This window comes from Aspergillus alliaceus, assembly GCF_009176365.1.
Source record: "Aspergillus alliaceus strain CBS 536.65 unplaced genomic scaffold BDW43scaffold_53, whole genome shotgun sequence".
NCBI classification, from domain to species: domain Eukaryota; kingdom Fungi; phylum Ascomycota; class Eurotiomycetes; order Eurotiales; family Aspergillaceae; genus Aspergillus; species Aspergillus alliaceus.
This window is the reverse complement of record NW_022474736.1, coordinates 181,779-195,892: the sequence shown is the minus strand read 5'-3', so window position 1 is coordinate 195,892 and position 14,114 is coordinate 181,779. Positions and strand designations below refer to the sequence as shown.

General features: G+C 44.2%; 3 protein-coding genes across 3 annotated transcripts; all 3 read right to left on the bottom strand.

Moving 5' to 3' along the window:
- Positions 1 to 593: 593 nt before the first annotated feature.
- BDW43DRAFT_189923 (uncharacterized protein) lies at positions 594 to 3,514 on the bottom strand. Its single transcript, XM_032039002.1, has one exon. The coding sequence runs from the start codon at positions 3,092 to 3,094 to the stop codon at positions 695 to 697; it is 2,400 nt and encodes a 799-aa protein (XP_031896262.1). The 5' UTR covers positions 3,095 to 3,514; the 3' UTR covers positions 594 to 694.
- BDW43DRAFT_322204 (DUF3723 domain-containing protein) lies at positions 3,099 to 5,565 on the bottom strand (the record flags this gene model as incomplete). The annotated part of the gene is made up of 5 exons (XM_032049519.1): positions 3,099 to 4,202; positions 4,254 to 4,342; positions 4,424 to 4,549; positions 4,601 to 4,993; positions 5,433 to 5,565. The coding sequence occupies 5 exons, from the start codon at positions 5,563 to 5,565 to the stop codon at positions 3,099 to 3,101; spliced, it is 1,845 nt and encodes a 614-aa protein (XP_031896261.1).
- A 205-nt stretch (positions 5,566 to 5,770) lies between these two features.
- BDW43DRAFT_322202 (uncharacterized protein) lies at positions 5,771 to 8,595 on the bottom strand (the record flags this gene model as incomplete). The annotated part of the gene is made up of 4 exons (XM_032049518.1): positions 5,771 to 7,055; positions 7,092 to 7,251; positions 7,330 to 8,004; positions 8,047 to 8,595. 4 exons carry the CDS (start codon positions 8,593 to 8,595, stop codon positions 6,397 to 6,399), a joined length of 2,043 nt encoding a protein of 680 aa, XP_031896260.1. The 3' UTR covers positions 5,771 to 6,396.
- Between the last annotated feature and the right edge of the window lie 5,519 nt (positions 8,596 to 14,114).

The following is a 14,114-nucleotide window of genomic DNA, read 5'->3' as shown; positions in this document are numbered from 1 at the left end:
TTCCCGTTCTTACGGTTTAACAGAGAGCTGAACGGACTCTTATTTCATTTAGAAGGAGGATGCATGTTTGTTTGAACGAATACGATGTATTTTAGTCCTTAAAACCAAGAATATGTTGGCCTCCAAAAGCTGCTGGCCTCCGGAAGCAATCCTTAAGTGAACATAATTTTGGAGTATAGGTGTATACATACATTAGACACTAAGTATAACCAATCATAACTCGTTACCTAGGAATTACATTCCTGAGTATACCGACATGGGAATCAGCTCATTCCAGGACCAATTATCCCAAGTCGGTGAGACTCCTAGCTCTTGTATCTCAGGAACGGCAAACCTGAGACTTAGAGGGACGTACGCCGCTAGCCATACGGCCGATCTGGCTGGAAGCCCCAGTGAAAGGTCGGACCGGGGTTTTAAGCCGAAATCAGCCATAGGCTCGTGGTCTGATCACCGAGAAGGTCGGAGGGGGTGGAGCAGCGGCCCAATGTGGTAGGCTCAGATACCGGTGACCTGTGCAGTACGATCGAGTGCGAAGGCCTAGTGGTCTAGCACCAGAAGCGCCAGACCCTGTGCTTCGGACCGACTTCATCATAGGGCGCCGGTCGTACGACCACCATGGACGGAGGACCGCCAACTGGCGTCCATGGCGGCTGCCAGGCCCAGACAGTCGTCTGCCTACATGTTTGCGGCCCTTCTAGTCTCCCGACCGCCCAATGTAACTAAGGAAGATCCTTGGCCTCACAGTTCCACGTCGCGTGCGATCGACCTCATCGTGTCTTCGTCCATCGCAAGCTCCCCCCCCGAAGTGCATAAAGATGGTATTGGTGTCATCCTCAATGGCCGCCTTGAAGCATTGTGCGGGCGTGAGCAGCCGCAGATTCTTATCGTAGAACGTTGCCTGCCGGTTTCTCGCCTCCTTTCTCGCCACCCGTTCTACCTGTGATGGATCCGACCGATCAACGACCACCTCGTGCGCCGTCTTCCAACGCCCGTCGTTTTCTCGGACCCGGAACACGATCGTCACGGGCTGAGGAGTTGCCTCTGCCTGATGGGGCCGTACATCCTGCGCCCGCCGAGCGACGATCCGAGGCGTGAGTGTTTTGCGGTTGCGTCGCTCGCTCACACTCGAGGTGGGTGCGCTGGTCGCCGTCGGAGCTGGATCCTCCGGCGTCTGAACGGGTCCGGTCAACGCAGTGCCGGCGTTGGCTTTCACCCGCTTTCCAGGTTGGTCCTGCCCACGTGCTGGCTCATCACCGCCAACAGCCCGAAGTGGTGCTATAGACGCGACAAGCTGCCGGGTCACCACGAGGTCCCTTCCAAAACTCATCCGGACGGTGAAACTACCATCCTCAATCGCAGCGCGAATGCACTCATCGACCGCAACTTTGCGAAGTTGGCCATCGTAGAAACGCGCATTCCGGTTGGGGTCCCGTGCATATCTGTCGGCGAGAGTTTGCGCCTCGGTAAGGTGATCAAGGCTCACAGACACCACATCCGTAGTGCTCCATTGACTTCGCTCGTAGACCTGAAAGGTTATCGTGACCCGCCGCTGGGCCTCTTCCATCTCTTGGGAATCCGCTTCTTCCAACGAATGCGGAGTGTCAAACAGGGAATCCTCCTCTTCCTGTCTGTCAATCGCTTCGCGTTGAGCCTGTTCGGGGTTAGGTGTATTGGCTAGGTATCGTTCGGTGTCCAGTGGAGAGGGGCCCGCGTCAGCAACACCGGCCAAGTTTTCGTCCCCGTCATCACTATTCCATAATTCATCTGCGATGGCGGCATCCCGAGTTCCTGCCCGATTGAGATCTTGATGCGTCGGTCGGTTCTTCGCCCGCAGTTTCCGCACGCCATCTGATTTGCGTGGTTGCGGACTGGTTCTCAGGCGCTGACGGGGAGACTGTGGGACATTCTCATCGTCCCGTGGACTACCACGCGAGTTCTCCATCGCACTGGGCACGGGGGGTTCAGTACGTGGCGGAGCAACTCCAGCCCCTGGTTCCGGATGTCCCTGCGTTGGATGATTGGCAAGGGGTACACTTTCATCCTTCAGCTGGCTTCCCTCATCCCGCAATCGTGTAATCAGATCCGGCAAGTCAAGGGGAAGCTCAGTCAGAGGCCGGGGGATAGTCCCAGGTGTTTGTAGCTGGTCGAGAGCATCCGCGCGCTCCCGGGCGACTAGATCTTCTTGGGATTCTCCACCCGCTCCAGCGATGAGTTCCGTTCCGGGCGGAATTTGCTCTCCGACTGTTCCTTGCTGAGCTTCAGCTGGTAATGATCCTCCAGAAATACGCTCCGCGCCATCCGGCTCGTCGACCGACCGAGTTACTTCCAGTTCAGTGTGCTCTGCGATGGGTTGCAACGGACCAAATCCAGGCCGTTGCTCCGCGCTTGGCTCCGAGTTGGTCATAGTACCCTGTGCGATCGACTGGCCTCGAGCGGCAAGCGATCTTTTTGTCACGTTGCAGTTGCCTTTCTGTGTAGCATCATATGGTTTCCACGTCGTATCCTTAAGAACTGTGGAGATTGTTGGTGACTGAACAGTTGACTGGCGTGATAATGTAGCTGGTATTCCAGCACGATCTTCCACCGACTCGGATTGGGTCAGTGCGGAAGAACCCACGTCCATGGCCCCGTCCACTGCATCTGCTCCCTCAACTGGCACGCTGGACATATCCGTATCACGTGGCGCCCCTGAAGTCAAAGAAACCACAGTGGCTGTGCCCTCCACCCCTGGACTCCTACCCTCTGATCGGTTACGTAGGTCATCTTCATCGATCTCCGTATCATCCGGTTCCTCACTGCCAGAACCCATTCCTCTGCTACCTGCCGGCTGTTGTTCGACACTCTGCCGTCGAATCTGATCTCCTGCGTCAGACCTTTCACAATCCATATCCATGACCTCAGAGATAGTAGATGCCGCTCTTATGGAACTTGATATGGAAGGCTCTTGGAGAAGAGGTGGGCCGTGCTCCACCGCCGGCTGTCTTTCTTGGTGTCGATGCCATCGATCTCCTTGCCTCTGATGTTGTTCTTCAGGGGTTTCCGAACGATCCTGACGGCCATGGAATGACGCCTCATCAGAGCCGTTTATCGACATATTGTCATATGCCGGTTCCGACTCTGATCTCGGAACTGGGGATAAACAATGGTGAAAGAGGCTCGCTGGACGATGGATGCCCCGGAGAAGCACGTGGGGAGGTTGTTGGGGAGGGCTTGCCGAAAAAGGCGTAGTAAACGCCTCGTCTCACCTCCAGCGATGAGAGGTTTCTTTGCGACACCGTTGCCGAGTGTAGAGTGTCAAAGAAGATATGCGGACGGTCTAGTTGCTGGATTTGCTCCTGAGGCACTCCACAGCGCTCCTTTAGCTGAATTGCCCGTCCAGTGATATGCGCCACCGGTGCGGCCTCGTTTGGGATAGCGAGCGCAAAATAACCAGCAATCTGCTCAACAAGAGACTCGAAAGTCTCATGGTCATAGTGGTAGTGATCCGGCTTCCGTGCTTTGAGCAGGGCAGCCCGGGCAATCTGGTGGTCAGGTGATTGTCGTAGGATCGCCTTAATTGGTGGAGTACGAAATCCTAGCTGCTTGGCAAGGGTGGCCATTCCATGAATCACGCTCTCGTCCGCCGTCGCTCGTGCCTTTGCCCGCGTGGGATTAGCCTTTGGGCCGCGCTGAAGATCCTTGGCCATGTCCGGGTAGTGTCGCATCGCGTACATCCAGATTTGACGATAACCAGAGGATATACGTTCATCCCTAGATCCAGGCTGTCGTCGGAAAGAAGTCTCCGATGTCTGGATTAGACAAGATCCGTTGGAGCGACGAGATCGAAAGCTATGGACTAGCGCGCTTCGTACGGTCAGCTGTTGCTTGTTTAAAACAACCAGCCGTTTCACAGCATTGGCACAGAGTTCCAAGTAGGAAATATCGCGGAAAAAGGTATGAAGGGATGGGATGATGCCGTCGCACATTTCATGGGTCCGGATCTTCTCCCATATTCCCGCACGTTCGGACCGGCTAAAGTTGGAGAAGACCTCCCCGCCGAGGATTTTCCCCTTCACCGTCTTCCGGTCAACTTTAGACGCACGGGGAGCGTAGAGCTGCAGGGTGTCAACGGTGTGGAGGTCAATAAGGGCCATCCGAGTGCGGTCATAGTTGACAAGGGTTGCCCAAAAGTTCTTTACATGTGTCAAGTAGTGAATGAGTTCCTAAGACAATAAGTCAGGGATAGCCTACAGATAGCGACGAGTAGGACCAACTTCATCACACTTTAAAGCAAGGACTGTGTTTAATAACCCAAGGCTCATCCCATTCCAGAGCCCGGGGATCGCAAGTAACGCGTCAAATGCTGCACAGAGATGTGTGTTATCCGGAGAAGTGAGCTACCTTAGCCGCTTGGCTTTGTTCGGCGATAGTCGAGTCCACCAACAATTTTGAAAGAGCGCGTTCGCCTCATGCTGATACTGGCGGATTTTCCGGTACACTTCTCCATCAGTTGGAGCCTTTTCGTTTGAATATTCATCTATGGGTGCAGTCCTTAGATCAGGGCTTATGTCTACAAGAGAGGATTAGTATAGATTGGGAAATTATGCTTTTGAAATCAGACCATCCAGATATATGTCCACCGTCCACCACCGGTCTGAGGGAGGTAAGGTTTCCTCAGCAGCTTTCAATCTATGTTGCCCATGGAGACATTGTACTTGATGCCTACGAAAAAGGAGGCGGGGGTATTGCGGTTGACAAGTTTTAAATTCTTCGGGGGTCAGTCCTGCGGCACGGCATGCTCTTTCGAGGTGCTGCCTGGAGACAACAGCAGTCACATGATTTCGAATGTCGAGTCGCTGGCACCCATCCTTAGCAAAGATATCACGTAATCGTTCCACATTCTTTTGGTCAATTTCACGGCTTATGAGTGGCTGGAGAGAGATTTGGTTGAGGTCGATCTTGGCGGTGCCTTGGTACTTTAGGAGTCGTTCGACGGTTAATCGCCGTTCGGTATCTGTCAACAAATCTATAGCTTTAAGTTCACAAGTAACTTCGGCCTTTTTTTGTCGATACTCGGAGGTGAGGCAGAACTATTTATGTTCAGCTGAGTCGACGTTATGCGGTACTTGCCTGTACCCTTACTGGGTTGTTGCGGGTTGAGCGCTGAAGCGCTGAAGCGCCAATTTCACCACACATCAGCCGCGTCCCTCTTTGAAAGACCTTTTTATTTTCCATAAAGGAGGCCACCATCCGAAACGGATCCAGGAATATTTCACGCCGAGTTGGAAGAGGGCCAGAAGGGTATAAAAGCAGACCAGTCCCCGAGTCCGAGATTAACTGGCATACAACTTCCACTTTCCACATTTGAGAGCTGCTTCCCACATTATTTGTACCTCCATTACGACAACCCCTACCTATGGATGGCGAAAAGGCTTCGGAAACACATGTCGAACCTCCATAGAAAGGCTGCAGGACTATTCTATGCTGGGTTCGGCGAGTAGTCCCATCCTCATTGATTGTGAGGATGATAAGGCTAGTGGACTGGTTGACGCGGATGGTGATACCATCCAGGAAACGCCCAGCCATCGCTCACTGAGCTCTGTCTGCTACGGCAGCCAGACACAATCGAGTTTAGGACATTCCGGGTTCAGCCGCACCCACTTCTTTGGTTGGAAGGTCTCCATCCTATGGCGAGATGGTGGTGCGGCGATCAACCCGCGGTGAATGCGCCTCAACAGTGTCTTCGCCTGTGGAGGACATGGAGAGCGCCGTACAGAACCCATGCTTCGGTAACCTGAACCGTGATCTATGGACGAAAGACTTACAAGGCCTAGAGTGTACAACCGAGAGTAGAAGACAAGCGGCGTCTGATGGGGAGCATATCCATGGCGCTCGGACTGTAGCGGTGGCATGGCGTTCCCATCAGCTAAACAAGATAATACCTGGGCTCCAGAGACCGGTATGTTATATCTTCACTGTTAAGATCGTTTTGCTGGATGAATGAGTACACCAGATACTCTATTCGATTGCCCTCGCTCAATGCCCGTGCAGCCACTAGGCAGCCAATCGATTCTGTGACAAGCGTCCTTACACACCGGTCAACTCAAGAGGGTGGGTTGGAGTTTCTTTGCCTCAGAATGGAGTGGCATTCCTACTCCGAGTTGAGATGGCGTGCTCCGCAGCTGCTCACTCACTATGTCCATCATGCCAACTTCCAACATAGTCCCAGAGTACGTAAAGACGGGCCGTTTCGGAACTGACCCTAATGTCAAAGCATCCAAAGTGAGCCAGGGCGCAGTAGGTTAGGTCACGTTGTGTCTCTTCGCATTTCTGTATGGCCAACTCAATTCATCCAACTTGATTTCTTATAAATTTGAATCCAAGCTTTGTGAATGGCAAGTTCATCGGCACATGCAGCTATTGGCCAATATGAAGTCGCTTCCGCCCGTGTACCTCGGCCCCACACGAGTGCTGCTCTCGTAACCTCATTCGCTTTTTCATCGGCCGGCTATCCAATTGGGAACGATGAAAGTCAATGATCAACACCCGCTCTAGCTCGGCGTTCCACAGCATGTTATCCGGCCGAAGGTCCTGGTGTAATACCCCGAGTGAGCAAATCTCCTTCTGTGATCGCGAAACTTCATGCCTGATCGTCTCAACATCTTCCAACTTGTGGATGGGTTCACCGCCCCAACCCATCAGGAGCATATGGCTGATCTGGCCAGCCCCGTGCAGGAAGTAGATCATGGCCAGGTCGATTGTGCCGAGAAAGACCGGGACGGCTCGCCCTTGGGCTCTCCAGAGGATACAATAAATATCCGCCTCTCGCTTGACCTTATTCCACAGGTAAGACGTGGTTCCTTTTCCGACAACCGTATACCCATATGCGGTGCACGTGATTTTGAAGGGCGCTCCCGATGCTCCACATCCTCCCATGGGGGTACAGTCGATGTCGAGATTTTGGTCCAGTTGCTGCTTAATCCGCCGAACCAGACCGCTGGCGTCAATCAAGTATTGGTTGCTGGTGCCACCCTGTCGATGGAGCTCGACATTCGGGCAGCAGTCATCCAGTGTGCCTCCTTGCTGCAGGCCCAACAGACATCACTGGGTACAAAATTGAGCGTTGTGTTGGTACCGACCGTGTTCATTCGGCCGGGTGCCTGTCTGACGGGCTGATCGCTGCACTGATGGAGATGATGGAGATAACGTAACCTGGCTGAAGCCACGCTTCCGCCCGCCGGGAGCGGAGTCCGTATCCGAGTCTGGAGAATCCTCGCGCACCATGGTATTCGGCGCGCAGTGGGCTCGAGACCGGGTCAGTATTCAACATCATTGTGTAGGAGATTCCACCGGAGAGGACAACGGGAGGTACTCGGAGACCGTCCGTCCGGAACTCACCGAGGGACTATATTCGGAGCTCGGCGGGTTTTGTCGTAATTCTCTTTCCAGGATTTGGGAGCGGGTATGATCGAAACTCGTCTTCCAGACCGGTAGCTGCTTCCGTGCCTTATTTCGCCAGGCCTGGTCGCGGACCGGCGCGCCAAAACACAGCAAACACAGACACAATACCCGTGCAATGGTCATCAACGGCTGATCAAAGCTCTGGTCATCATTCAGATCGATCTCCATGTTTGGCTCACACAGGTGGTAGTACAACGTGCCCGGCTCATCGTAAGAGACATATAACAGAACCAATGCCAATCCGTTCGTCAAATATGAGTACTCGAGACCTTCCTGGATCATGACATGGTACTCTTGAGTTATAGCCGATCCGGTCAGCCAGGCTGCATTATACGACAATTTCGCGGATTCCTCCGTGGGGATGGAATTGGGCTGGACCACCTCTTCCCAAAAGTTCATCTCTCGCAAGCCGGCGCGCAGGTTCTTGACGGACAGTTTATGAGGTGGCTTATACTCGACTGTGGTAAGAAACGTATTTCTCTCACCGTCAACGCGGCGGATGCAAAATTGATCTGGTCTAGAACACCGGTACGTCAAGGATTCAGCCAGTAGGGACGGATCAGCCTCAGTTTAATCGAGGGCGTTTGCATGATTGTCAAACTTGACCCCATCGCCCAAGCCAAATTGGTCTCGGGCAGCAGGGTTCTTGCAAAGTTCTGCGATAATGTCATGAACATAGTTCTCCACACCAAATCGTTTATAGCTTTCCAGATCCTGTTCACTACTTATAGCTCTTTCACCAAACCTTTGCCCCAGGTCCTCCAGCACAAGGCGGGGCGAGAATAGTTGCGCGGCGGTCTCCCCTGGAGTCTCCAGATAGGCGCAAATAGAGCGGTAAACCTCCTGTTGTCTGGCGGCACAATCTTCCCAATGCCGAAGCCGCAACGGACAATATTTCCCGGTCGGCGGGGGTATTTTACCAGTCGTAGAGCGAGACGGGGTTTCAACTCGTAGCTGCAGCGAGAAAAGGGAGTGGCACAGGCGAAGGAGCTCGAGAAAGGTCGTTGGCCGTGTTCGTTCTCGTCCTTGGTCCCGCTCTTCCTCTGCCCTCTTCTGACTCTCTTCTGCCCGCTTTTGATTCTCCTCTGCCTTTCTTTTGTCTTCCTCTGCCCTCAGATAAAGCGCCTTATAATCTGGAGAGCTGGAACTATCCATCTATTGGATAAGTCGTGAACATGTACAGAATCGACGCGGGTTATTCCGACAAGAACCTAGAACAAACGGGATGTCAACAAACAGGATCGACTGGAGAAGTCTGGCTTGGAGTCGGCAACGAGTCAATATAAGGGAAGTTAAGAGACATAAGACAACCTATTCTGGCTCAAGGTATTCGTACATCATCAACTAATTCGTAAAGGCGGAATCTTCCAGGGCATTTGTTTTAGAAGGGGGACCAAGGGAAGGTGATATACCGTCCTGGGAGAAAGGGCTGATTAGCGCCTACTTATCACGTGATATACTGATCATGTGGACCGACTCGTGTGGAGACACGTATTATTATTAGTGCATATTGGCCGTGCCAAGCATTGATCCATGACCGCCCGTCGTCGGCCGAGGGTTATTCCCTTACCGACAGCGCAATGAAGCCAGCAAAAACCCTTTTCCTATCTACCAGTGTCTTTCTCAAATGTGGTGGGTACCTAGTTTATGGTTACTTTTGATGGAGAGAAGGAATAAATTATGAAAATGTATAGTAAACAAGGATTACATGCTGTCAACCAAAAAGACCGCTATTGGGAATATAACGATATATCCGATTAGTCAGCCATCGCCATGACGATTCGTGATTTCTACCGATTTCCATGATTCTATTTATATGGCAATTTTCCTATTTTGACTATTGATATACGTGTCAAGTTGAGCAGTATTTAATAGTGAGATAGAGGCAGAGATTCAGGAATTCAGACCCTTATGTATTGATTTCCTTGGCCATAGAATTGCTAGTGTATTCTGAATATAATTTATGTTAACAGTTATGAGCCCGGAGTTGCCCTTATTGAAGTACTAGAAATTATAGAGATATAATTCTACCGCTATCTAAGCTGAAAGGAGCTGAACTCAATGATTGGACTGCTAAATTGGAATTAAAGCTATTCAGAATACTATATACTAGTAGAGTTACTGAGATATTACTAATATAACCAATGTCTTAAGGGTTCAGATTATTCTGGCCAGCCAGAATAACTGGAAAGGTTGGATTACTGTTATAAAGAATATTATAATAAATAATGATATCTGGGATTATATTAATCCAGATAAGTCTAATAATAAGATAAAGCAAGTATCTAAAGAATCTGATTTTCTGACTGAAGACCTTAATAATAAGTAGTGGAAGCGAGTATATATAGTATATCAGTACTAGCAGATAAAGTATAATTAATATTAATAAAACATGTTAAATCTATATAACTATCTATATTTAACTATTGCTCAAGACACGCAGAGACTAATTTAATATATAATATTAGTTCAGAATATACTATTACGATTGAAGAAGTGATTTAAGCCAGATAATAAGCTATACTAGATATATATAGAGAATAGATAGAATACTATATACTCCAGTCTAAGTTACTCTAAAAAGTTAGAGATATAGCTTATTAATTTTGAGAATACTGTATACAATTATAATAAAATTAGTCTACTAGATATATAAGAAGATAGATTTATATAAGCTTTATTTAAAGCTCTATATCTAATTAATCAATCCTATACTGCAATAATAAAGCGTATGGTAGTCAGGAAGCAGGAGATATTGAGTCTATCTAATACTATTAAGGATATAAAGTCACATTTTATAACTGTATAGTGATTTAGCAAGAAATTAAGCTAAGAAGAAGCTATATTTATAATATTTTAAGAACAGTCTGATAGAGATAAAGAATATAATTAAAGGCAGTAATCTAGACTAAAATCATATAATAACTATATATATAGAGAGAAGTATTTATTCTCTGTATGCCCATATATAAATAAGTTAATTAGACAAAAGGACTGGAAGCCTTTAACTAATATATTATAATAATTTAAAAAGATATATAGAGGTTCCTTGTCTTTATCACAAGCCCTACAGGCTGTAGAGAAGTAGGTAAAGAAAAATTAAAGACTAGATAAAAAACTAATAGTATATAAAGTGCTAATTATACTATTTGGCCAGGCTAAGAAGAATATTATTTATATAGTAAATATAGCTTATCAGAACAGATATATACTGCATGACAGTTTTATTGTAGACTCTGGAGCTAATATATATATATATAATAATTACAGCCAATTTATTAGTTTCTAATTACTTAATAATAGATTTCACCTTCAAGCCAGTAACTTAATAATAAATATTAAAGAATATAGAACAGTTAAGGTCTACTATATATTATTAAACAGAAATAAGTGTATTTTATTTCTTAAAGAGATATTTTATATACCTGATTTCTATACCAGTGTTATATCTATAAGCCAGGTAAAGAAGCAAGATTTCTACCTTAATCAATACTGTAGAGTTATTAAAGATAAGGATAGAATATCTTTATATAAGCTCTTTACTATAAATAAGCTTGAGATAATTAAATTTAATTCTATTCCAGAGAATCAGAAGTCTATATTTATAGTATAGAAGAGATCTAAGAGAGAGCTTATTTTAACTGTATCTAAAAGTTATTGGCATGTATGACTGGGACATGTATATAATAATATAATTAAGTATCTTAAGAATAGAATAATAGGAGTTAAAATCATGTCTTTATCTTAATTAAATAACTCAATATATAAACCTTACAGAATATTAAAGGCCTCAAGGCAGATATCTTGCAGAGAGATTATATAAGTAGAGAAACTGTTTAAAGAGATTTATTTTAATATAATCTAGATAACTAAAATATATAATAGAGATATCTAGACTATCTATTTTATATACTGTATAACTGGCTGGAATATACTATATATATCACTATATAAGAATTAACTAGTTAATTATATTGAGCACTTTATTAACTAAATAAAGTAATATTTTAGATATACTATAAAATACCTATTCTCTGATTAAGATCTGATACTTAGGAACTGATATTGATAGTTAGCTAAGAAATATAGAATCCAGATTATCTATTTAGCGGCTTATATATATAATCAGAATAGTAAAATCAAGCGTGCTGGAGAAGTAATTATAGTATAATCTTATAGTTTAATTATATAAGTAAAGATTCTATAAGAACTTTAGCCAGAAGCTATATAAGCTGTAGTCTATTTAATTAACTGGATACCAGTTAGAGATTGAAGTATATTATTAGAATACTAGATCTTATTATTTAAGTACTTATATAGATAAAAGCCTAATCTTACTAATATTTATATATTTAGATATAAAATATATATCTTACACTATAATATTCTAAAGAAAGATAAGATAGTACTACATGCCTGGATAGAGTATTTAGTTGGATTTAAAGCATCAAACCTATGGCGTATATAGAATCCACAAGCTGTATACTATAACTTTAAGGTTACTAGTTAATAGGATATAACTTTTAATAAAACTGAATTTTATAACCTGTAAAGGCCAGTCTTAGATAATATCTTGGTAAGCGAGATATCTAGAGTTGTAAAGCTTAATAAACTGATAATTTAGGAGTCTCAGCGTGTAGTAGAACTATAAGACACTAAAATTGAATTGAATAGTGAGAATAATGAGCAAATTAAGTAAACTAAGCAAGGCCAGGAGAAAGGAAAGTCTCTAGATCAGGTAGTCAATAATCTCTTAACACCTGAGTCCACACCTGAGTCTACACCTGAGTCAACATCTGGGCCAATAGATAATGGGCAAATTCCTGGATAGTTTCCTGATAAACCACTGCAACCAGAAGAGTCAGCTGAATAGAGTCCAGAGAATTAGCTTATGGAGTTTACTCATGCTCATGAAATAGAGCTGGAATCCCCATGTATATAATGAGCGCGAAGATTACAAGATGTAGATAATACAAGCCTTATTATTGAAGGAAGGTGTACTTACAGGACAAGGCAAGAATCTGACTATATATATCATGCCTTTGCAAGTGAGATATACTGTCCAAAGGAATCAAGCTAAATAGGTAGGAAAGTTAATAATCTACTGCCACTACTAAAGAATTAGAAAGAAGTATTAAAGTATTCTCTCTATAACTATTTTAAAGCTGCTGCTCAGTCTGAGCTAGAAGGGCTGTAGAATTATAAGATATTTAGAAAGATTTAAAAGCCGGAAGAACCAGTATAGATTCTGCCAGTTATATAGGTCTTTATATATAAACTTAATATAGATAGTACTTTATACAAGTGTAAGGTATATCTTTATATAAGAGAAGATCTTTAGATTATGACCTGTAAGAATAAGATAGCAGCAATATTGGTAGCAAGAATATTTAGAATATTAATAGCTATTGCAGCAGTATTTAACCTGGAGATTAAGCAATATAATACTTTGAATATATTTATTAATAGTAAGCTTAATAAGATTATCTATATAGAATATCTAGATAGATTTTGCAAGTCAGACTATATTCTATTATTAAATAAAGCGCTATATAGCTTATACTGTATACTATGTCTATAGCAGAAGAATTTCTTAAAGACTTTACAAAACCTAGGGTTAATATTAGTTAATGAGGATATATATTTATTTACTGGTAACAGGGTAATTATAATATTTTTTGTTAATAATATATTAATTTTATATTATATAGAGAATAAAGAGCTTGTCCAGAAGATAGTGCAAGGACTGAAATATTAATATAAGTTTTAAGAGATTAATAAGATAAAGATATTTCTTGGTATTTAAATTATTCAGGATCAGCCAAATCAAAAGCTATAGCTATTATATAAAGCTTATATTAACTGGATTACCAAGAGATATCACTTAGCAATTAATAGACCTTTACAAGTGCCTAGTTTAGAGATTACTCTGCAGAAGTATAATAGAACTGTAACTACAAGTTAGATCTATCAGTATATATAGAAGATAGGATCTCTAATCTACCCCGCTGTGATCATATAATCAGATATTATAAAAATAGTATTAAAATTAACTAAGTTTAATATAAATCCGGGACTGTAGTATATTATAGCTATAGACTACTTGATTCAGTATCTATATAGAACCCGAAAGCTTGCAATTAAATACAGTCAAATAAGCCAAGCGAATAGTGATGTCTTTATGGTTACCAGTAATACTATATATACAGATAACTTAGATCAAAAAAGCTCACAAGGCTATATCTGTATGCTATATAGTGGACCAGTGGATTGGCAAGCTGCCAAGCAGAAGACAGTATTAATATTAACTACTGAAGCAGAACTGCTTGCTTTATTAGAAGCTATAAAGAATATATTCTGGTAGAAATATCTATTTAATGCTATTCAGTTTGATCCGCAGCACCAAATAGCAGTATTCTGTAATAATTACCAGACAATTTACTTATTAAACAATAAAAAGCCATTTATCTTAATATAGCTAAAACATATTAATATTTATTAGTATTGGCTTTAACAAGAGATCCAATTAGGACATATTGCAGTTTAATAGAAAGAGACAGTAAGAATGCCTGCAGATAGATTAACCAAGGCCTTATCTATACAGAAACACCGAGAGTTTATCAAAATGCTCGGAATAAAGGAGCCAAGTTCTAGAAGCTTATACAGGTATTTAA